The following is a 23,701-nucleotide window of genomic DNA, read 5'->3' as shown; positions in this document are numbered from 1 at the left end:
GAATCTGTGACACAAGCTTATGTGTTAACCCGAATGAAAAAAAAATCATAAAAATGTGTGTTATTTTCTGACAAGGCGGACAGAACAGTCTTAACACCTGATGCAAAGCTGTAGAGCTGAATCAATAACGCCGATAGTTTCCAAAAAAAATGAACAAAATCAGGTATTTGCACCAGATTCTGTACCTACAAATCCAAATCTGAGATGTTTGTCCTGAGATAAATACTTTCCACTCTGCTACATGTGCCTGACAGCTGCCATTGACGGAGCTTTGCTTCATACTGACAGATGATCAGCAAACAAAATATGCTGCATTGTTACAGATGAAGCAGCTGCATGTCACCGTTGCAGAGTGTGCGCAGACTTGGTGAACATGGGGTTAAGTTTTCCTCCTCCGACGGGCGTTGATCCTTCATAATGGGATGTGCCACCGAGTCGCTCTGCTGGTCTAAGCTAGAGCAGGTCAACACATCCAGAGAGGCGGGCCTATGTGCGGGGAGGATGAGCAGCGGGCTCGGTGCTGCTCAGCGGTCGTGATTTCACCGATGCGGAGCTGAGCGGACGCACAGACATGGTGACACGTGGATTTTTGCCGGAGAGAGGACCCGCCGGCCGCCGGGCGGATTAACCGCTCGTCGCATGGGTGTGTATCGGCGTCCCGGACTGCTCCGCTCTCCTTCCCACTCCGGGACCCGGCGATGCGCTCTTTAAAGGAAACGGGTTTCGCAGGGACATCCGGAAAACGCATGCATGCGCCACGGCCACTCCGCATCCAGATATGCCTCTGACAACACAAAGCCCGGTTTCAAGGAGCCCCGATAAGAAACCACGCATGCAAATCGGCATGGGTGCATCCACACGGTTATTTCGCTACATTGCGCGGATGAGGCTTTGGAGCGCAGTTGTGCAATGAGATCGGGAATTATCAAGTAGACTTTATTGATAGGCTACACAATCCGACAATATGGCTGATCAGAGCAACATCCAGTCCGCCGCCTCCAAGAGCATTCGGCCCTTTAAATCTAGCGAAGAATACCTGTATGCCATGAAGGAGGATCTGGCTGAATGGCTGAACACCCTGTACGACCTAGATATCACTGCGGACACCTTCATGGATGGGCTGGAGACGGGCTGTGCCCTCTGTCGGCACGCCAACAACGTGAACCGCGCAGCGCAGGACTTCCAGCTGGAATACCCGGAGGCTGCACAGTCCATGAAGGTGCCGTCTAAAGATGTTGTCTTTCAGTCACGCAACGTTGTCCCCGGCTCGTTCCTGGCGCGGGATAACGTGTCCAATTTCATCAGCTGGTGCAGGCAGGAGCTCTGGATCAAGGACGTCCTCATGTTTGAGACCAACGACTTGGTGGAGAGATGCAACGAGAAGAATTTTGTCCTGTGCCTCCTCGAGGTGGCGCGACGTGGGTCCAAATTCGGCATGTTGGCCCCCATGTTGATCCAGCTGGAGGAGGAGATCGAAGAGGAGATCCGGGACCAGGAGAGCCAGCGGATCGATGCGGGGGAGCCAGTGGAGCAGAGCCCGCCCAGCAGGTGCTTCAGTCGGAAGGAGAGCTGTAAGAATGTGGAGGATGAGGATGAGCCTGATCCTGAGCCGTTCATCTGGCAGCAGAAGAGAGTTCTATGTGACATGCGAAATTTGGATGAGTTGGTGAGTTGAAAAGATAAAAACACAAGCCAGTGTATATTAAACTGCTCTGAATAACCCCAACTGTCTCCACAGAAGCCCAGAATGTATCATAGCTCCATAATGATTCATGCAAGTCATCTTATATCAGTTCAGTCATCTTACAGCTCAATTTCCACTCAGCTTAATCATCAGCACTCATAACACAAATGTGAAATACAGTTTCCCACAGACTTCACGCCTTCTGGCCTCGGGCAGATGTAAATATCACCCTGGGTGTTTTGTCTGGCGCTAAAGCAGCTGATAGAGGACCAACCTCTCCCACAGCAAAACAGAAATGTGTCAAAAGTGAAGCACCCTTTCTGAAAATATCATGCCAGTGCTATGGAGAAGGCTGTGCATCCCCTGTGGTGTGGGTGTGTGTGCATGCAGCTGTGCATGACAGTGCTGTGAAATTCCTGCTCACCTGCAGGGTCACTGTGTGTTTGACTCCCAGATTCTTGCTTCCTTGCCCTGAGAAGGCAAGGGTCAAGTCAGCGATATTCCTGCTGATATTCCTGTAGAAGTGTCAGCTCGGCCTCTAAACAGACGGCCTCTTCCATTGAGCTCATCCATCAAGAATAATCAATGCAATATCCTGCAGGCGATGAAGTGCTATATTTGCAGCTCCTCTACTAACACTGCTGAAAATGCCTGGTTCTGATACGTTTCCCCTCCTGTGGAATTCAAACCATCAGCTCTCGTCACCCGCCCAGTTGAACTGACTGACCTTTGCCTCCGCCTGCCGCACATGAGAGATGCAAAGATCTTGTCAGGGCAGAGCTAACGAGCAGGCCGACCGGCGGAACATGTGCTGGGCCTGCGAGTGGGGGGAGCAGTCAATGTTTTCATGTTGACGACGGGAACAATGTCCGTCTTTGGCACCAGAGATGTGAGGGACAGCAGAGGAAGGGAGGAGGGGAGTCACACTCACGCTGCTCAGGCAGCAGAGCGGAGCGCTTCTGGTGTGACCTCCGCAGACAGAAATAGGAGAGCATGTGGAGGAGGATGTGCGCTGTTCGTACCCAGACTGTCTGAGTCCTGCACACTCTCGCTCATATGACTGAGTCCTGAGGATTATACAAGCAGACTACATTTTGGGGCAAAAATGATCACAGGAAAAGCCACAGAGCGCATGCCTGTCTTATTCCTCTTCTGTCACCAGCCCTGACACATGTCTCATCAGACAGTGACTGACAGACACGTTTGACTGGCGTTCCCAGTCATGTCCTCCACCCTCCCTGTCAGCCTTAGAAACCAGCCCACATCAGCAACATGAGGCTCTTCAAATGAGAAACCACAGTGGTGCTAAGATGTGAGGCCGCAATATTAAAATAGTCCAGAACCATGGAGGGTGCTTTACAGTGTTTCCTAACTTGTACTAGCTCAGCCTGTCTGATGGCTTCAACCGCTTGTGGTCAGTTTCTCATGCTGCTGCATCCTGCAGTGAGACATATTTCCACTGAATAACCTTTTAATATCTTGGATTGTAGTATATTTTCCAGGAAACAATCAAATTGAAATCCACGTTTTCTCTTTACATGGTTTGATCGATATCTGCTCAATGGGCGACCCACTCACTCCTCGCTGCGAGGCATCGGGCTTTCGGTAACATCGGTCACAAGTTTATCCTGCAGAATGCTTGTGTGCACTTCTCTTTGTATTTCCGTCTGACGTAGGGGCCTTACAAGAGATTAGTGTCTCGTTATTGCTGGAAACCTCACTGCTTGTAGTCATGAGTATCTCACAGGGAGGATGAGGAAGACAGTTAAAGGGTTTGGTTTCATCGGACCACAGTTGTGACAGCAGACTGTGTGTCTGCCACCCTCAGGCAGGCAGGCAGGCAGGCAGGCCGAGGCGACTCTCCTGCATCATCTGAGATGGACAATATTTCACAGGATGGTTTGACTCTTTTAAAGATTATTGTTTTTAGCATTGTTTAACGATTTCTCTCAGCATTGAGCTACTATTCACGAGAACGTAATTTTGAACCTGCTTATAAAGCGATAGATCATTTATCAACCTGTCCACGAGCCGCCTCTCTATTCATATCCAATAACATGATAGATGAACTGTCATCAATCAATTACAAGGCCATTAACTCTCACAGAGATGTGCACAGCAGCCTCATGTGCTTGTGCAAACTGAAACACTGCAAAGTTTCCATTTAGTTTTAATATTATTATTATTATCATAGATTTTGGGGGAAAACATCACCCAGGATGTTGTCATTACATGTACGCGCCACCTCAATGCCCTAATGTGACTAAATCTCAAGCAGAAAATTTGACCAACTTTAAATTCTGGTACTATTTCTTTAAAACTTTCAGAGCATCTCAGTGAGTTCGGCAGCTGTTTACGCTGTGTGGTAGTTGGATGATCAAACTAATCTTCTTGCTGAGTTCAACAAGACAATACAAGTGTAGTGATAATAGGCTTACAGGTCATTATTCTAATGAGTGTAGTAGTCTGCATATACGCACAAGGATCATTTGAAATGATGAGTCCCTTTAAGGACATCTGGCTCTTCAACAATCACAGTGAAAACGTAGCAGCAAATATTGTAACTATGGTTTGTCGTCAGTACGCCCGGCTAATGTCACAATAAAGTGACTCAGTGAACTCCAGGCTATTAATGCAGGCAGTTGATGTGTCACATCAACAGTACAATAGGTAGTTAATCTTCAGAAAGCTGTTGTCTATCCAGTTCGCTCTCTTGGTGATAACACTCACCACCGCTGTGTCTCCCACTGATCTTCCACGACGTATGTTATTACTCATCTCAGCGTGGGACGGTCCACCTCTCTGAAGTTGAGGAAGTGACCACTGTCGCATTTCCTTCGTCACAATTTGAGTCAATGATACATGTTCCTTTTTCTCACACTTGGAGTCAGCAGCTGGTTAACATTGCTATAAGTCCACTTAAAGTTCATCCTTTGCATCAAGGGATTTTCTTTCATATCGCCTATCGTATAGGGATTATGATTTGTTACTATATGCTGCAAGCAGCTGAGGGTATAGAAACATGGTCATCTGCCCACAAAAAAAGACCTTTTTGTGTATTTTGTAGGTCTTGCAATTAGGCCCTAGGCTTAGTTGTGAAAACAGATGCTGAGCTGTTCAAACTGACATATGTGTGATAATTTAAGCGACACCTACTGACCCCTTAATGCACACTCTATTTGTTCATATGTTGGCTACATGCATTGGCATCTCCGCAGTGCAACATGACGGCCTTTGTCGGCTTCCTTCGTGCACATCTTTCCTTCTTCTTGCTCAGCCATATAAACTGGTTCATGTCTCTTCTCACCCCGGGCTTCAACATTCAGCCCTTGTTTAGTTCATATATGTGCGAGCCCCCATTCCCATCCCCCACCCCGGTCCCCGCCAGAGATGATAAAGCAAAGAGCACAACAATATGTCTTGTTGCTGGCACTGAAGAGGAATATGTGAATAGAGTGACGGCAGCGAGGCAGCGAGGCTGACATCTCAATCAAAGATGCTAGACGGAGACACCAGCAGAGCAAAGCAAAGGGAAACAAAGAGATAAATGCATGTATTATGTCCATATGGACAGTCTGCTCCATTAACCTTATGGTCCAATTCGTGCATTCAGGAAACGAAAAAAGGGGGGAGTAGACAACAGATAGTGCGCCTAAAGTGACTTTACTGTACACTCTGTTAAACCTGACTGGAATGGATGTTACCCTGGGAGGGAGAGCTACAGTAGAGAGCGAGCTAGAGTGAAAGAGAAAAGTAGGTCATCATGCTTTGCATTGGGTCACACTCGTACGCTTTGCTGAGAGAGCGTGGCATCCTTCAGTGTTTCTCCCTCCTGTATCACATGCACTTGTGTTTTTAGGGGTTTAATATTTTAAATCTTTTTTGTTTTCACCCTCTACACTTTGCACAGAAACAGCACAGGCCACATCTCTCCCCTCCTCACTGTTTTCCATGCAGCAGGGTGCATGTGGAAACGGCTGACTCCGCACTTTGCATGTTGCCCGCTTTATGTCTTTAATGCAGCGTTTGATGCTATCAGCTGATCGTTTGCATGATTATCATTTAATTGGGAGTTTATCTGAATAGGCTTCTGTCTGTGTGAGTAGCCTGGTTGTTTTCCGTACCTGCCCGTGCCTGCCTTGTGCTGGTTTCAGGTGGAGACTGTCCTCAATAGGACATCAGTTCCTCTAACCTCAGAGTGCTGAGTGTTCTTGAGCCTCATCAAAACAAACTGGCAAATGACTTAGACGGTGCAGACTTCCTGCACTGGGTGATTACACTGCTGTTTGATTGAGGGAGATGAATAATAGTTATTCACCTTGCAGGGCTTGATGTCCATTACATTCCTATACCCTTCCAGCCCCCCCAGTGGGCAGTTTGTCAGGGAGCCAGAAGACAGGCATTGATTTTCAGAAAATATTTTCTTTGAAACGGTGATTGAGGTCTGCCCTGGAGCAAGACTGATTACATTTTTCACCCTGATCAAAACACAAAAAAGAAACAAAATCCTCCTACCAGCACCTCTAAAACTCTTTAATTAACCGGTTATATCTCAGGCGTAATGCGCTAATAAGCTGCCAATTTGCTGGTAGCAGGATTTTGTTTTCCTTTGGACAGAACCTGGCTAGCTGTTTGCCCTATTTCCAGTGTTTGTGCTGAGCTATGCTAACCGGCTGCTGACTGCATCCTTATATTTAGTGATTTCCTCATCGAACTCTAAGCCAGGAAGAAAATAAATGTATTTCCCAACAGGTTGAGCTAATGCTTTAATGCATTCTTTGTTTGTGTATAGCCATGACTTATGATATTATTCTGCATGTTCTCCCAGTGGAAGGTTACTGGCATTAACTGACATACCTGACCCTGAGGCGTTACCCAAGTCTGTTTTTCTGTCTCGTCTCTGCTGGTCTGGCCTGTTGGACCAGCATGCTAACGGTCTCTAAATACATGTATTTCCATGGTCTCTCCGGGTTGTCCCCTCAGGCTGCAGCTCCAACATAATCATCATTCATTCAGTCATTTGTCACCTCCCTGCAGCCCACAGGTTGTTTTTTTTTTAAAGAGATCATTTCTGCAAAGGAGGCTCTCCTTGTTTATGAGATGTTGCATGGCCGTCCACAGAGGGGTTGTTTATGCGGGCTGTCAGGCCAGCGGTTTAAGAGAGGACAGACCCTGATATGTAGCACATCTCTCTTTTCAGCGTGCATTCACAGGCTTTAGGAATGCTTACTGTGGGTGGTGAAGCAATAACTGCTCAAGTTCCAAAAAATCTCCCTCCTGCCAACCAGGCGCCCCCATTGGCATAGTTTTCTTGTCTCTGTGCTGATCTGATGGTGAGGTTGTTTTATCTTAGGAAGTTTCCAGTCATGACAGGAGATGCTCGGGGCGAGAGGATAAGCTAAGAGTCTTGTAGTCATTTTTGAACATACTGTCTGCTGTGGTGACATACAACCTTTTAATCCTCCCAATTTTCTTTACCTTTTGAAAATACCATGCATTCTGTCGCAAACCCCCCAATCTAAGCCAAATCCAGGAAACACCCTCGTGTAAATTCCTGTGGAGTGACTTGTTGTAATGTTCAGTTTTTATTGTTGGAGTTTGGCAGTAATTATCCTTCACACTGCAATCATAAAAGGAGCCAGTTACAGCAGGCCAGCACACCTATGTTTGATGACTGCACCAGAGCAAACTGTGTGGTCATACGCCATTTGTTGACTCATAAGGAGAACTGGCAAGTATTCAAGTGGATGTGCGGCTTCTTAGAGCACATTTATGAAAGCTGGATCTCAGTCTGTAAACCTGACCCAGAAAACCAGAATTTTGTTTTATGTATTCACATAACAACCAATAAGTTCAAATCATAGAGCAGCAAATATACTTATTGGAGTAGGAAAACATTCCTTTGTTCAGATGCTGTTATACAGTCTTGGTGCAGTATGTTAAGCCACGTTTCAAGTCAGTGAAGAAAATGGGGAATAAAATCTTTATCTCTCCCCTCCCATTTCCTCTCTTCATCCCCAGGGTTCGCTCAGGCCTCATTCTCGGCCTATCGCTTCCACGAGCGGCCCTTCAGATGCATGCAGGTCAGGAAGGAGAAGCACGGAGAGGTTGTTGACTCACACTGAGCAGATATGACGCGATCTCAGCAGTGGGATCGTTAAAGCAAGATGTTCTTTAAATGTTCTTGCCTGTTAAACTTGCTGCAAGACAAGCCCACCTGCTCAGTTCACAGGGGATAGCGTAGCATTTTTATTTCAATAATGAAATGTTTCTCTCTCTGTTAAAGCCAAAACATCTCTGCATTCCTCTCTTCAGATAGATAGAGCAGATTCCCACTATAGTGGCGTGTTGTGGGTTGTCTGTCGCTCCTTCAGATTTTCTCTTTTCCTTCTCAAACATCTGCAGTTCTTGCTGAAGGCGTCTGTCATTTGACCAGCATGCATCCATAATTCATCGTATCCCCGTTCCACTTCCGCATGTTTCCTGCGTGACCTTGTCTCTCTCCCCTCCCCGTTTATCTCATGCTTGTGTGTGAAAGCATGTGTGTTTGGTTTCAGTGCGTTTGAGTGTACCCATTGTTGACACGGCGAAGACATGGGAAGTGCACACATTTCATAGCAAAGGTTTCGCCGAGTAAATATTTCAAATGTCAGCTCTGTTTATTAGGTTATTATTAAAATGGTGCTCATTGTTTCACATGAGACATAGTGTGCAAGTCCTTCACCTTCCCTCTGGAGGAAAACGAATGACCTCAGCTGAACAGCTCGGGGGGAGGTTTTGGTCCGAGAGAAAGGCTTTACTGTAGCAAGAGTGAAAAAAAGAAGGCAAACTGTACAGTTAAAAAGGGAAGGCTAAGGCTATGTGTGTGTCTGTTGCCATAGCAGTCTTTCCATGAACTCACTGGCTGGGGTTTTTCCAAACAGGGCTCGTCCACCTACTGACAGAATGAAAGACGGAGTGACAGAGCGGAGGGAAAGAGAGGGAGCAAGCAGATGTAGAAATGTAAGCAAAACGAAGAAAGCAAAGACAAATATAGGTCCGGTGGGGCTAAAAATAAAGGCTGGTCGACAACAAAGCAGATGAGAGAGAAAAGAAGGCCGGACAGAAGCAGGTGAGAGGGGGAACAGAGAGGCAGGTGAGATGCTGAGGCTTAGCACCCTCTTTAATCAGCATGGGAAAGAAAGAAGGGTGCTGTTTCAAGAAAATAACAAGGTGCCTCCTTAATCTTCTGAATACACCATAATGGGCCGACCTGCTCACACACACACACACCATATCCCCTCATCCCTGTATACAGCATGAAAGGTACTGTAAACAGCCAATGGGTGGGTGCTCACAACCTGAAATTTTCCTCTAACACGTCATTTAACCTCACAAATATCAATAAAATACACTCCTCCTTTTTGTAATGGCCACCCTTGCACGCACAATTGTCGAGCAGTTATTCTTCCTCTCTTCCCATGCTTTCCTCCGTCCACTTTGCCGCTTTACTTTCTCTCCCTCGTGGTCGGCGAGTGCGCATACGCCTTTTGTCTGAGAGACACGCCAAGAAAAACATCAAAGTTGTCCAGTCCTGCGAGAGCACAGGCCTGTGCAACACAGACGGGTCTTGCTCCACCCTGCAGTTGTGTCTGACTCCAGTTGCTTAATAAGCAGCCCCAACCACAGCAAGGGCACCGACTCCCGATTCAAAACGCAGCTGGCAGCATGAGCCGGCTGACATCATCGCCATCACCAGTCTGGTTTCTGAGCTCTTTCTCTCCTCAGTTTATGATGTCACGACCAGAAACATTGTCGTGTAACAGCCTAGATGAGGAGAGAGGGAGAGTATTCATTAGCATGTCCACATATGTATTTTTGTGCTTTTGTGACACTTTGCGGGGAACAAAATGACCAAAACCTGGAGAGCTGACATGAGGCAGGGCTTTTAATGTGGTCAGAACGCCGGGCGGGGCGCACTGTCACCCAGTATGTGCTTGGAGAGAAAAGTTGGCAGGAAGATGACGCGCACACACTCATATGCTCAGGCAGCCAAGACTGCTCATTCTTCACACCATAAAACAGACTCATTGTGTTGTTGACACATAGCGCTCAGGACCAGCGGGGCTTTGGCCACGGTTACAGATACGTGACTAAACATGATCTCATGTGGGGGCACTGACCTGAAGAACAGGAAGGGATCACCGTCAGGTTCCTCTCGGATGTGTGTGTCATGTTTGTCTGCTGTGGATGTTAATCTGTTTTGTTCTCCTCAGGTGCGGGAGATTCTGGGCCAGTGTTCCTGTCCAGCTCAGTTTCCCATGATCAAGGTGTCGGAGGGGAAGTACAAAGTGGGAGACTCCAGTGCGTTGATCTTCATAAGGGTAGGCCCTCAGCACCATAAACAGAATTATCTGTCTTTGTGACTGCTTTTCATCTTTATAGATTACCCATATTTCCTCAAATAGTGACCGGGGCCTTTATTAATCTCAACTGCAAAAGGTAATGGGCTTTTATTTGAAGCAAGGCAAACAGGCATTTCTTTCTAATTCCCTCTCTTCCTGTATGTGTTTCAAATCAAAAGCCACCTTGTATTGTATTGTAAGTATTTATAGTGAACCATTTGCAGCAACATGTGTATTTTGGAAAACTCATTGACTTGCAAGGTCCCCATAGGCATTAACATGGTACCAGTTTATCCACTCATGTGGATCTGTCTGTATTCGAGGCCAGTCTTTATGTGTTTGTATCATCCACGCCTCTGGCCATTATTCGAGACCCAGCTTCTATTTGACCACTGGTTTTGACTTGAGAAAATACAGTAAGGTACAGCACGACAGACATGGAGGAAATAATTGTACATTATATTGTCAGTTTTTTCACTGACAATATAATATACAAGTTAATTGCTTTCATTGACTAAATTTCAGTGTCTAAAACATGATTTTTAATACAGAACCAATGTCTGCAGTATTATTAATACAACTTTGGAAACTAAAACTGCCTTTGATTAGGCTCTTTAACGTTACTCTTTGTATAATTAATGCCTAATAAAACAATATAATTTCCTGCACATTTAACCTAATGGATATGGTAAGTAGTTTCATCATTCATATCACTAATTATAACATTGTACTCACTGTGTTAATTGCTGAGATCTGGGAACAAGGCAACATCACAACAGAGAAGCCAGACAGAGCGAGAAAGACGACTATCATTTAGGTTTTAAACAAACACTCTGTGGTAAATATAACACATCACAGTTTACAGGTCGACCTCCTGGTTTGACTTTGATGAAAAAATACCCATCCACTGCTATTTTGTTGTTTATTAATTGTTATTTTCTTCTACTTTTCTTTTACTCTGTAGGGCGACCTAGAGAAGTCTATTTGTAGTGGAAATGTACATGTGGAAAAAAGACAGAATTTGGAAAGAGGTCTGCAGATCTTTGTTACCTAGCACCTGCCGAAAGTTAGATTTCAATACATTTGTACCCACTGATGATTGCTTAGCTAAGCTTTTACCCTCAGTATTTTCAGTAATTGAGCACACACAGTTTTCCTGTGCTTTAAGTGATTATTATCAACATTTCTGGCGTTTTGACTTTCTGACTTCTAGATAAAGTGGTTTATGGGACTAAACGGTCTGATTCATCTGACCTTTAGTGTTTCTTACCCCCCTAGACTTCTTGTAGCCATGATGTCAGATCTCCAATAGAATCAACAGCCATAACTACAAAAACAAAGAGCTAAGTTGTAATAAGCCTGAATTATCCTTTAAGTCAGTTTTACACTCCATGTTCAGCTATAAGCTATAAGCTTTGGCCCATAGGACAGAGGACTCCGAGGGCTGCAGTAATTTCATGGAACCATACGGTGTTGGCATATGGTGTCATATGTTGTTTCAAGGAGAACAAGGTTACGTAGCAACAGATAAACCACTCAGCTGCTTGGCTGCATCAAAACCCAGGGACTGTACAGTGTTTTTAACGGCATCGTGAATTCTTTCTCTCATGTGAGTGTTTACAAACTGCCTTCTTCTGGCCCTCTCCCAGGACTGTACTTTGTTTGTGAGACACAATTAGAGCTTTAGATCATTTCCTGGGTTGGCCCTTATCTCGGCTGTAGCCTGTTTTGCTGGACTGTTCGTCTCAGTTTCATCTTAAGAGCTGCCACTGTGCCCACATCAAGCCTCACAGGACTGGAAGGAAGCCTGGTGGATACGAGGGATCGATTTGGTCTCACTTACCTAAAACGTATCCTCAGCCCGATTAATGGACTTGGATGGCATTCCAAGTCGTCTGAATTTACATTATAGGTCTGTTGGTCAGGCAGTAATCTCAGTATTTCTTCACTTTTCACGGCACCGCTTAGTCCAGACAGAGACATGAGATGAAATTTTTGGCACTCTCATATCTAGGAAATATCTTTTTCTATCTTCATAGTGAGCTGCACATTTACTCAAGAAGTCTTCAAAGGTGTCATGTGTACTGAATTTATTAGGACTAACTGTAAGGGACTGTAGAAAATTACTTGAGTGCAAAGAGCTGAATCTTATATTTCACTTGTTAAAAAAGCACAACCCTCTCCTAGACATCTTAAAATGTAGAACTGAGTCGGTGCAAATCATTTCATCATTAATAACTGAGTGAGTCACAGCATGAAGAATTTAAAATGGTGTAATCTAATTTGAATTATTTAACATATATTAATGGAATAATCATTTCACAATAGCCACCAAAGCACAGATTAGAAGTGGAATTAGCCAAAAACTATTAAAGGCTGAACTTCAACTGTAAGACAATTTTATATGACACAGTTAGCTGATTTCACTTCTCTGGTGATGCTGAATAAAGTGTCTGTTTGTGATAAAGTGAAAAAGAGACAGGATTGTTCTCCCCTGCATTTTCCATGTGCATCGTAAACACACATTTCTACACATTATGCGCACTAAAGCCTTCAGTGGCTTTAAAGCCTTTTTCAAAGAATCTATCCTGTGAGGAAAGGCCACAGTATAAATCTGTGGTGAGGAAAAAAATAAAGGACCCTTTGCTGCTCTCCAAAAAAAATCAAATGTCTTCAGAAAAAATAAAAAGACTTAATCCTCCCCCCTCATTATTTTCTGACAGTCCGTAAGATGTAGTGTGAAGTGTCTGATCTATGGACGCTCACCATGTCTGCCTGTTGGAACAGCCATTTTAACGTAAGAGGCATGTTTAAATGTGCATGTTTGCAGTGTGTGCGACTGTGTGAGCCTTTGACTTGTCAGATTAGCTCTCTTCACACTGTCTCCGCCCTCTCCTGAATCCTCACAGGGGATGACAGTGATTATGCAGATACCCCAGCAGCTAACAAGTGCAGCCAACACACTTCCCCTTTTCTTCTGAGGGGAGGAAGCGGGCAGCCGCTTTGAAAGCCAACAAACCCCTATTCAACTGCCAACGCTCTGACAATGATCTCGGGCTGAACGAGGGGATGAAGTGGAGAGAGCAAGCGGGCGAACGAGCCATATGAACAGAGGGGGGAGTTAATAAGGCATCTTTGTTCCCGGGGAGGTCGCTCCCTAGAGGGAGGAGATGCCTTCAGTTGTGGGGCACAACAGCTGAAATCAACCATGAGCTTAATTTTTGAACTCACCAGTAAGATTTAGGAAGAAATTGGTCCAGCACGCCCCCGCAATGATGACAAGAAGTCCCTCTGTTCACTGTTGCCATAGAAACAGGGATTGGGTCTCTCTACGCTGGTAAAGACTGTGATACCTCTTCAGTGGCTGGGAAATTAGGCAGCTAAGCCACAGATCTAAAGTGGAACATGGTCCCAAAACATCTATTTTGCCTCAACAGACTCCTCAGAAGTGCTGCAGCGTTATGTATAAAATATGAAAGGCATAATGGGCTCCTTGGATACGGAAAGAAATGATATAGAATGCAATAAGCCAAAGATTTAATCAATAATCAATTAAGTGTTTTTTTATTGTTACTGTTTACTGTTTAATTTTGATCATTCAATTGCTGTGCTGCAAGTTTTTACCTAAAAATAAGTGGGTTATGATAGCTGCACAATGTAATATACATCTGTTGTTTAATATTTGTGTCGCTTTAAACTGTTTCTGTGGTCACATTCTGGTGTCTGTTGACTATAAAGAAAGCTAAATGATGACCTAACAGTCTGGAAACTAGTACTGTGCAATTAGCATTTTGGGAACCCTCAATAATTCTCTTCATAGTCATGTAATTATCTCACTCCAGTTACACAAAGATGTTTGTTTATTTTGATTCCCAGTAGCTGCCACCATGACAGCTACTCCTCCTTCATAGTTATATAAAAAAAATAGCATTAATTATATAGAGATTTATGTCACATCAACACCCCTATTATAGTACACTATGCAAAAACTAAAATAAGTGATCACAGAGAGTCAGTAGTAACAGCAGATCTATTCTGTAGGCAAAGCAAAAGTATGTCTGCTGTTGAAAACAGTCTCTTCCTCCTGTTCCTGTTGCCTCTACAGTACATGGATCTCTGTTATCTGCCATAATGTTGTTATTGTGGAAATTTATATCAAAATACGATGTGAAACTTCTGTAGCCATGCTCGTCACTGCTGGCACATGATGGCTACGCAGCATCACACAAACAGTAAACCTGTCACTGTCATAAGGCCAGAGCAGTGCAGAGTAAGCAGTTTATACTCTCAGGTCTGATTGAGATAAGCAGATCAGCTGTTTTGATGGATTTGAGGTAGTAGGGGAGCGAGCCTGGTGAAAAGACTTGCAGTGGATTGGGATGGATCGTGTTCGGGAGAAGGCGGTGTCAGACTTTGGCGCACATGCCAACACGTCTGTGGCCTCTCTTTGACCACGGCGAGGGACCCGGAGATGAGACGCTGCACCACGTGAGATTCGGTGGTAATAAACCCTGTGCCAGCCCGCACAGATGTACCATTATGGCTTTGCCTTTCCTGCCATCTGAGACACGGGTACAACCTTTAAAACATGTGGCTGGCAGACCCTGTTACACAACCCAAGGCAGGGGGGTGCATCCACAGGGCTCTCGCATCAGTCAGATTGCGTTGCTTCGGCGAAGTCAGCCTCTGCCCGGAGGGGGTTAGGCTCTTTGGTCTGATCTTGTGGATGTGTGTGCCTCAAAGAACAGAGAAGAGTAGGAAGTGACATATCCACCCCCCCCCCCCTCTGTTATGGCTATCCAGGCCCCCTCTCCTCTCAGCTGAGATTTCAGTTATCGGGGAGAGGCGCAGGGAGGACAGCAGGGGTGAGTTGTTACCATGCTAATTCTCACTACTACCCTCTGAAAACACGGGGAAGCCAGCTGAGAGGCATGAGAGAGAGATGCCAAAAAAGAGAGTGTCTTTCACAGCACTTTGGCTCTTTATTATGCTAGCATACCCTGTTTAATTGTGAGTTGGCATGGCAATGAACAGCCCTCATAATGGCAGCAGCTGGGGGTGATGTGGGAGAAGGAGGAGGCGTCGGAGAGGGAGAGGCAGGGGCACAGGCAGGGGTGCATCTAGCTGTTACGTAACACTGAAGGCTGGCCAGCCTTCAGCAAGCTGCCCCACTTGTGGAATTTGCATATCTATTGACTTGTGCAGTGTGTGTGGTAGCGCCGTATATCAAAAGGTTGAGCCATTTTATTTGAGCATGAATGTGTACGTTACTTCCTGCTGATCTGCTGAGGCCTTGTTTTCTGTTTTCCCCCCTCAGGTCCTTCGTACTCATGTGATGGTGCGTGTTGGAGGGGGCTGGGACACATTAGAGCACTATTTGGACAAGCATGACCCGTGTCGCTGTGCTGCTTTTGGTGAGATCACTTCCTATTCCTCATCAGCCCCTTACAAAACAGCTTCATTGTTGTGTCTTGACGTTGCATAATTTGTAATGTGTTCAAAAATAGAAACAAACATTCACATCCGATGTACCACATTCAGACTACTTTACATATGACTATAATTTCTGCAACTCTAACTTCTGTAATTTCACATAATCTGATTTTTGCTAAAGACTGATTTGGTATTGTTATGTTGCTTGGAAACAATCAGTCTCTTTCATCCTGAAAATGAAGTAGAGTCACTTCCAGCCAGGAAATTTAAGTCTTATGATGATGCATGTTTGTGATAAAAATGTGTCGTCAGTCTGATTCTATAATTCCTCCACTGCCACCTGATCCAGCAACTCACCTCAACACAAAGACCTTTTCTGCCTGTAATCTGGTCGTCTGTCCTGACCATTCACTTTGATGAGCAGCACAGAGCACAGTGCTACGTGTTCATAACTATGCTGGGTGAGACCATCCGTCCTTATCCGAGGGTCCAAACTGCTGTTGGAGTGATAATGTCAAGGGCCTGGACAGCTGACACTAGCTGCAATCATAACTGGTGTTACATTACGAACCAAACGAGGCCATGTTGGAGATCATAGAGTATTAAGTGATTACAGAAGAAGGCCTTTTGTGTTCTATAAATGTTCTTCCTAAATGCTGGAATCATCAGCATTTCCCTGGCCGGGTCCATCTCTCTGGCTCAGGGAAGAATGTTATCTGCTGCTTCTATCCAAGAGCTCGATGATACTGATGTGGTTAGCCGTGATTTATTTCTGGACTTCTAAATTACTTTAATCCTTCGTTTTTGTACGGGCTGTCTGACAATGTTGTTTAGAGCTTTATCTTAAACACTTGTTTTCAATCTGTCCCCCCAGCCCATCGCTACCACCAGGCCAAAGCCAGTGGCCAAGGTCAGGGAGGCCAGAGCAAGTCCTCGAGTGCCCACTCCTCACGCTCCACCAGCCCAGGTCCACACTGGCGAAATGATGGCATCGCACCTTACAAGCAGCCTGACAGGCGCTCCTTGGAGCCCCCATCTGCTCCATGTGCATCCACCTCCTCCACGCGGCCTGGCCACTCTCAGAACCCTTCTGGCTCCGCCGAGCTCGACTCCGGTGCAGCACGCACTCTACTCCCACGGCCGCCACGAGACCGCTCAGAACCCCGCCACTTTAATCCTCTCAGGTGAGTGTGTGTGTTTACGCAGGTGTGCGGATAAATGCTGGGATAAGTGTGTTACCATGATAAGAAATTAATCTCTCTCAAGTAGCCTGGCAGGCCACGCTCAGGTTTTGTTGCTTGCTCTTTTGTGCCTTCAGACAAGCAGGCAGACAGAAAGGCACACACACACATAAATAACTGGGAATATACACAACAAATACACATGCCAGGAAATCACAGATTAGACCAGAGCAGATTTATCTAATCTCAGGTGACATTGCCCAGATAAATCCATCTCACGCAGCCACCCTGCAGCACATCCTAGTGGTAGCAAGGTAGACACCAAACATGTTTACTCAGCTCGCCTTTCTCCCCCCCTTCACACTCAGTCCATCAGACCATCCACTGCCTAAAGATGGCCGTGATTCTGGGCAAGCTGTTGCTCAAGCCTTTCTTGTCTTGCCATGGCAAACAGATGGGCTGAATTACTATGAAGCCAGCGATTAAAGAAGCCACATATCAGATTGATATGCCTCTGAAGTGACACATCAGGGATATAGTGACGGCCAGGCTGCTGGTATCAGAGTAGGGGCATGTTAAGACCATTATATGTGACTCTTCCTAGGGGCTATAAAAACAATGAGATCTGCTTTTGCTCTTTATGGAGCTGGTAAAAGGTTAAGCTGGTTACATACCGTCCCTATATGTCAGTGTGTGAAGGCGCCATTGTTTGACACAGTTTGGAGTTGAATGGTAGTTTACTTTGGCTTCTAGCCAATGTGCGGATGATTTCTGTACTGAGCGAGGGCTCAGACCAGACGTCAAAGCAACAGCTCATTCGAATTAACCCTATGTGGGTGGGGCATCCCCTTTCAAGTGCGCCAGACCAGATAAAGACTAATCTGACAACTATCCCTAGACAACTGTTCACTGCTAACTGGGGAAGTAGGTCAACAGGTGGGCTCCAGGCAGGCAAATGACTGTGCGAGAAAACTTATTTCTGAGGATAACTTCTGAGGTCCGGTTTAATAAGACTCTAATTAAAGGCACATATGACAACAGCACTTTATCCTCGTTACCAGAACTCAAAACACAGGACTGTTTTCTGATGTATTCAAAGTAGATAGACTGAAATATTATAAACATAATAAAATAGGCAAATGTGCTCAATCATAGTAAGTTGAGATTCAGACCAGATGCTATTTCCTTAGCCACACATAAAATTCTATATGAGTACACCTGATATCTTCATAGTCAAACAAATAACTCAGTCTACTGGGTCTTCAGTTTAGAATTCACACTCTATTGATCTGTACTCATCAAATCTATCTAGGTTAGTTCTTCCTGTAAGTGAACTCCAGGAGCTGATTATACAGTTAAACCTGATCCTCCTTCTGGTGCGTGACAGTAGAGTAGTGTCTTGTTGAGACAGGGCAGCGCTGTGTGCTGGGTTAGGAAAGCTGTAATGCAAGTATCTGTGTTTACGTATTACTATAAATATGAATTACTCTGTCTCCTCTCTACATTGTAGGAATAAGGAGACAAAGTTACCAGTGACAAGACGTCTGTCTGGAGACAGTGACTCCTCCACAGCCTCCTCTAAGGGAGGAGGAGGAGGAGGAGGAGGAGGAGGGCGGTACTCTGGTGCCTCACGGCGTTCTGGTGAAGAGGTAATCCTGCTTGTCAATCGCAAGGAGGGGAAGCATATGATTGAGAGACCCGGAGGCAGAAATCAGACCCCATCTCTGCGGCCCTCAATTCCCCGTGCACGCAGCCAGTCTCGCGAACGTCCTGCGCTCACTCCAATACTCAAACCCAACCCACCACAAGGATCCTCTGATGGGTCGCGAACATCCCGCACAGAGAGGGGACGCTCTCTTGGAAACGAGGGCCCAAGGAGGGTACATGGTCCACGTTCTCACAGCCAGAGTAAGTTATCTAGCCGTACACGGTCAAGCGATGCCAGCCCGGGACCCGCTTCCTGCTACAGAGACCCTCAACCCCCGCCTTTAGACAGGCGAGAGGACCTTCGGGCAAAACAAGTGCCCCCATCCTCTCCTAGAATGGGTGGTGGGTTCAGTAAGAGGCAGTCGTCCTCATGTTCTAACTCACCTATTAAAGCGGTTCAAAACAACAATAGTAGCCCCAGCAAGAAGACTATAACTACTCCCAGACCTCCTGCCCCTCGCTCACCCTCCATAGGAAAAGGCAGACTGCTCCCACCAGTTACCTCAGGAGGTCGGCGTTCACCGCACTCATCGCCCCGCAACTCACACCATCATGCTGCCCGCTCCCCTCGGACATTACAAGGCCCTCGCTCTGCTGGCCGAGGTCACCATAGAAACTGGTCTGGCATGGAGCGCCAGGAGCCAGAGGAGGAAGAACTGGGCCTTGGCTTCCAGATGCTGCCAGCATTAGACCCCCAGAGGGAGCAGGACCTATATCGCAGCTTTGAGGCTGAGTTTCTGGCCAATACACAGCAGGGTAGAGGAGTGTCTAGCAGAGCCCCAGGAGGAGCAACCCTACAGGGAGTTGGGACACATTCAGTGCCCGCCCCCACTGATCCTAATGTCACTGACTCTGCTTATTCCTCCTCTAACTCCTCCACATCCTCCCTGAATGTGGGTGCAAAGTTAGGAACTCTGCCTGACCTCAGGGAATCCAAGAGAACTATTCCTCGTCACTTCCCACTGGAGGACCCCTTACATTTACTACATGGACACAATTTTGGAGGACCTCACAACTTTGGTCAAGGAGAGCCTGAGCATTGGGGGAGCCGTGGAGGAGGTCTCAAGAAGCTCCCGGCCATCTCCAGCTCCATAGAAGAGAGGGACCTTCCATCGTCCCTGCCTGGTCTTAGAGACACAGACTCAGACAGATTGATGAATCAGGTCCCCTCACAACCTGCTTTCCACTGTAGGAATATGAATGGAGACCATGGAGGTTTTCCTCCTACAGGGGGGCTGACAGATCAGCAGGATCAGCTTGGCTGGGGCACAGGGCCTGAAGGAGATATTCCTCTGGAGAATCACCAGCCAAACTTACCTTATGACCTAGAAAATAGTGACGGCAGTGATGACCTCCCACCCCCAGAGGCTTGTCCGTCACCTGTGCCCCTCCCCCCCTCCGAGGACTGCTCCTTCCAGGATTCCTCTAGTGAAAACTCTTCTATGTGCTTCAGCCTGAGCGAATCCCGCTCGGAGTCCCCCCCACCATCCTCACCCCTGGCCAATGGGGACACCGATGGAGAAGTGCTGCACACTAAGAAAGGGCAAAAGAAAGGAGACAGGGTGGGCTGTATCTCAAAGCACAAACTGAGAACCAGGATCAGGCCCCGCATTGACAACAGGCCAGAAAACAGCCCCTCACGTATCCCCACCCCGGTCAGCTACAGAGATCTGCAGGCTCACAACACGCTTTCCCCATGCCACACCCCACCACTGTCACCTCAGAGCTCGCACTCTACTGGTCATCCAGCCACATGCAAGAGCCTGCACCAGGCTTTCACAGACATGATCCATCCTCAACCACGTTCCCCAGCCATGGGCAGCAAAGATTGCGCCTACCCTGGACAGTCGGGGAGCCTGGACACTGAAGCTTGGATGTAGCACAAACAGGGAGTTGTTGTCATGAACTTTGACTACTGTGTAAAAAAACAAGAGACTTAAGACTGGGCTATAGACTGTTTTCATTGCATGTCTAACACTCATTCTTTCTCACTTAGTTTCTCCCCTGAATTTTGCAGGGCGATCACGTTGCTTTTATTTTGCACTCAAGCCAAATTATTTATTACCAAAGGAATGGTCTTTGATATTACTTTTACTGTAATTTTAATGCGTGCATGGGGATGCTTTTGCCAATCATAAGGTGTTTTTTTGCAAGACACTTGTGAAATTCTCATGGTTGATTCAGAGAGAGAGAGAGCATATGTGCTGCCATGTGCCCCATTGAGGGGCATGGTAAAGTGCCAGGGATTTAAAGCTGCGACTCTATGGATAGCGTAAACACTAAACCTCCAGTCACGTGGATTGGCTCCCTCTTGTGGTTTGTCACAGCATCTCAGCTTGCCTTTATAGTCAAATTACTGGTATGACTGTGATATTTTCAGTGTCTCCACATCAGTGGTCTTCACATGTAACTCATTATACTCATATTTACAATATAGTAATAGGTAACATAGACAAAGGTACCCCATCATTCTTCCGACTTCATGAACATTACATGCACTACCAATCCCTGTACAGTTGTTATTCATGTCTGCCGTCACCTTTTCACAACAGTTGATGTAGTCGAGATTGATAGTATTTGTTTTTAAATTCTTAATTGTGTTACAGGTTTTCAACATTATGTTTAATGCAGTAAAACATTTAACTTTATTTCTATATTTTAAGTGGACTAAGTGTAAAAATATGAGGAGCGGTGAAGGTTGTATTACTTTGTGTCATTGTCACTGAAACAGAAATGTGGAGAGCTCTTCCTCTGACCAAACTGCACTCTGGAAAACAATGCTACATACATACATGTGCAAAAGTCAAAAACTTCGGAGAATGAATGTGTATATAGATGTTGATGTGCTCACTAATAGATGTGGGTATTTTGTAAATATATATAAAAAGGTATTGACTATACAGTTTAATGTACATATTCACTGTAAACAGTTCTGTGCTGCCTTAGCTATGCAATATTGGTGTTGGAAATGCCTTGACGATTCCCTTTGCCTTAAAATTTATTCGCAGGTTAGTTTTTGAATGTTTTTGCTGGACATCACTAAGACCTATTCGGGAACACTACATTGCCATCATGAACTGTTTATCATGATAGAAATTGAAGAGTTTTGAGTGTGAATGTGGAAAAAAGTGAGGAACATTGCCAAATTGAATTATAAATTATACTTGATATAGGTGTGCAATTCATTGTAAAGATCCATAATTTATTGCCTCTGAATCCTATTAGCTGTTTTGAAACACAAGAAGCCAGATAACCTACTTAGCACGTTGATTTCAAAGACATGTCACAAACTATGGTGACATCTAGTGGATGAAGAAAGACACGTTTTACTCAGAGTGAAAAGGGATACTGTGTGTTTTCCTGACACAGAAGTACTCTTTCCCCCATACTTTTGGAATGACATGTCTGGTGCTGATTAAAGCCAATAACAATGGTATTATGAGGTGAAGTTTGATGGATGAAGAATGATTTTGACTTGAGTGTCTACATGTGTGCATGAATAATAGATACTGTAACTGGATATGTTCTCTCGTCGAGCTCTTGCACAGTTGTGAAGAGCATGAAAGGCCAGACTCCAGCTACTGTACTTCTGTTTTTTTGTATTTAACGGATGTGGACTTTGTAAAATATATTTGAAAGTGGAAATGTGGGAATTGTAGTGTCAGTACCCTGCAGAAACCTCATAACTTCCAATAACATCTTGTTGCCAGTTAAGAGAGGTTGGCAGCCATTTGTTTTTGAAGTTCTTACAATAGTTTTGATAAATCTCCTCCGGAGAGATTGTAGGGACAATGTCAATAAGTAAGTAAGAAAGAAAACATTCATGGATAAGATCTTTTTGCATGGCACTGACACAGTGAGTAGGCTAGAAAAAGAGTGTGCATATATTTGTGTACATATTGTATGAGAATATTCGCAGAGTTGAAGTGAAAAGGGGAGTGATGTTGGTCTAATTTATTTATTTATGAAATTAAGCGGCATTGGGCTCAAGTGACATTAAGTGTTAAAGAAAATCCAAATGAGGTGGGGCCCAACATGTAGTAACATCCTGTATTTAAAGATAAAGAACAGTATACTGTAAAGAGAAATAATAATGAGAATAGCTGCCAGTTTAAAAACTGACATGATCCTACAGACAAGCTAAACTGTCAAAATACACAGATAAGCAATGATTTGATTTCATGCCAGCTCCTCATTGCTACAAATAATTTATAATGTATCAGTATTGTTAGAGCTACATTGGTCCAATATGTTGTCGGTTATCAGTTTCACCTGTATAAACAGATTTTTACTTGTATTCTAATTGCTTTCAATTTTAATTTGTTTTGGCTTTAGCATTTTAATCAACTCGTTTAAAATCTACCAGTTACGTGAACTGTGACTTCATACAAACATGCCATGACATTTGGTTATCATTCACAAAAAAAGGGTGATTGTCTTTATAAAATCTTTGTCCTGCACAACTCCATGCAAATGTCATGAAACTCTCTCTCCTTCTCTCTATCCCTAATCAGCGAAATCTGAATGTCCATGATCAGACAATTTCTTTTTGCTAATGTTATTTTCACTAAAACTTCAGTTAAAATGTACAGATTGCTTGACATTGTGGAATTAGTATGTATGAAATGGCAATACTGCAACATTTCACTGTTTTTTGAAGTTGAAAACGCTGTCAAGTTGTTCTTGTAATAAATATTTTCCTCTGAAGTTTGTGAATCATCTCTGATCAATTTGTCGTAGAGCTTTGGTCACAGCAGCATGCAGAACAGATTGGACATGGATTTGGAGGAAGCTCTGCAGTGTCTGTTGGAGAAAAGCCAGAGTGTGAGTGTGTAAAATGACAATGGTATTCTTCATGCACAAAGTGACTTACTAACTTTTTGTACTTGAAAGAAAGTGTTTCTGTTGCATAAGATGAAGAATACTGTGGCATTTGTCCAGTTGATATCTGAGGACCTCTTAGTGCAGATTGTACACTTCAAAATAAAAGCTAGCTAAAACTAATGTAGTGTAATACAGCAGAGACCTAGAATAAATTCTACCTTTGTGAAGGTTGTGATGCCCAATTTCTGTTTAAAATGTTTAGGGAGGTGCTGATTCAACTCTGTTGTCATTTTAGAGGTTGCAGTTTGTAGTACTGTTGAGCACCGCCTTATTCTCAGAGGTGTTTCAATGGATGGACAAAACATAAGAAACGGCTATAATTTTAATGGTATAAATTGATATACAAGGCATGGATACAATATTAGATTAATATTAGATTACTCAGTATACCATAAATCATTTGCAGAGTTTAGACTGAATCAGATGTG

The 23,701-nt window shown here is 44.8% G+C and overlaps 1 protein-coding gene across 1 annotated transcript; it reads left to right on the top strand.

Moving 5' to 3' along the window:
- The first annotated feature begins 464 nt into the window (after positions 1-464).
- Positions 465-23,090, top strand: gas2l1 (growth arrest-specific 2 like 1). The gene is made up of 5 exons (XM_041937975.1): positions 465-1,666; positions 9,940-10,047; positions 15,386-15,482; positions 16,376-16,685; positions 18,193-23,090. Exons 1-5 carry the CDS (start codon positions 965-967, stop codon positions 20,267-20,269), a joined length of 3,294 nt encoding a protein of 1,097 aa, XP_041793909.1. The 5' UTR covers positions 465-964; the 3' UTR covers positions 20,270-23,090.
- The last annotated feature ends 611 nt before the right edge of the window (positions 23,091-23,701 follow it).

Source organism: Chelmon rostratus, chromosome 5 (genome assembly GCF_017976325.1).
Source record: "Chelmon rostratus isolate fCheRos1 chromosome 5, fCheRos1.pri, whole genome shotgun sequence".
Classification (NCBI taxonomy): Eukaryota; Metazoa; Chordata; class Actinopteri; order Chaetodontiformes; family Chaetodontidae; genus Chelmon; species Chelmon rostratus.
The sequence above is the reverse complement of the archived record's forward strand: the minus strand, read 5'-3'. Positions and strand labels throughout refer to the sequence as shown.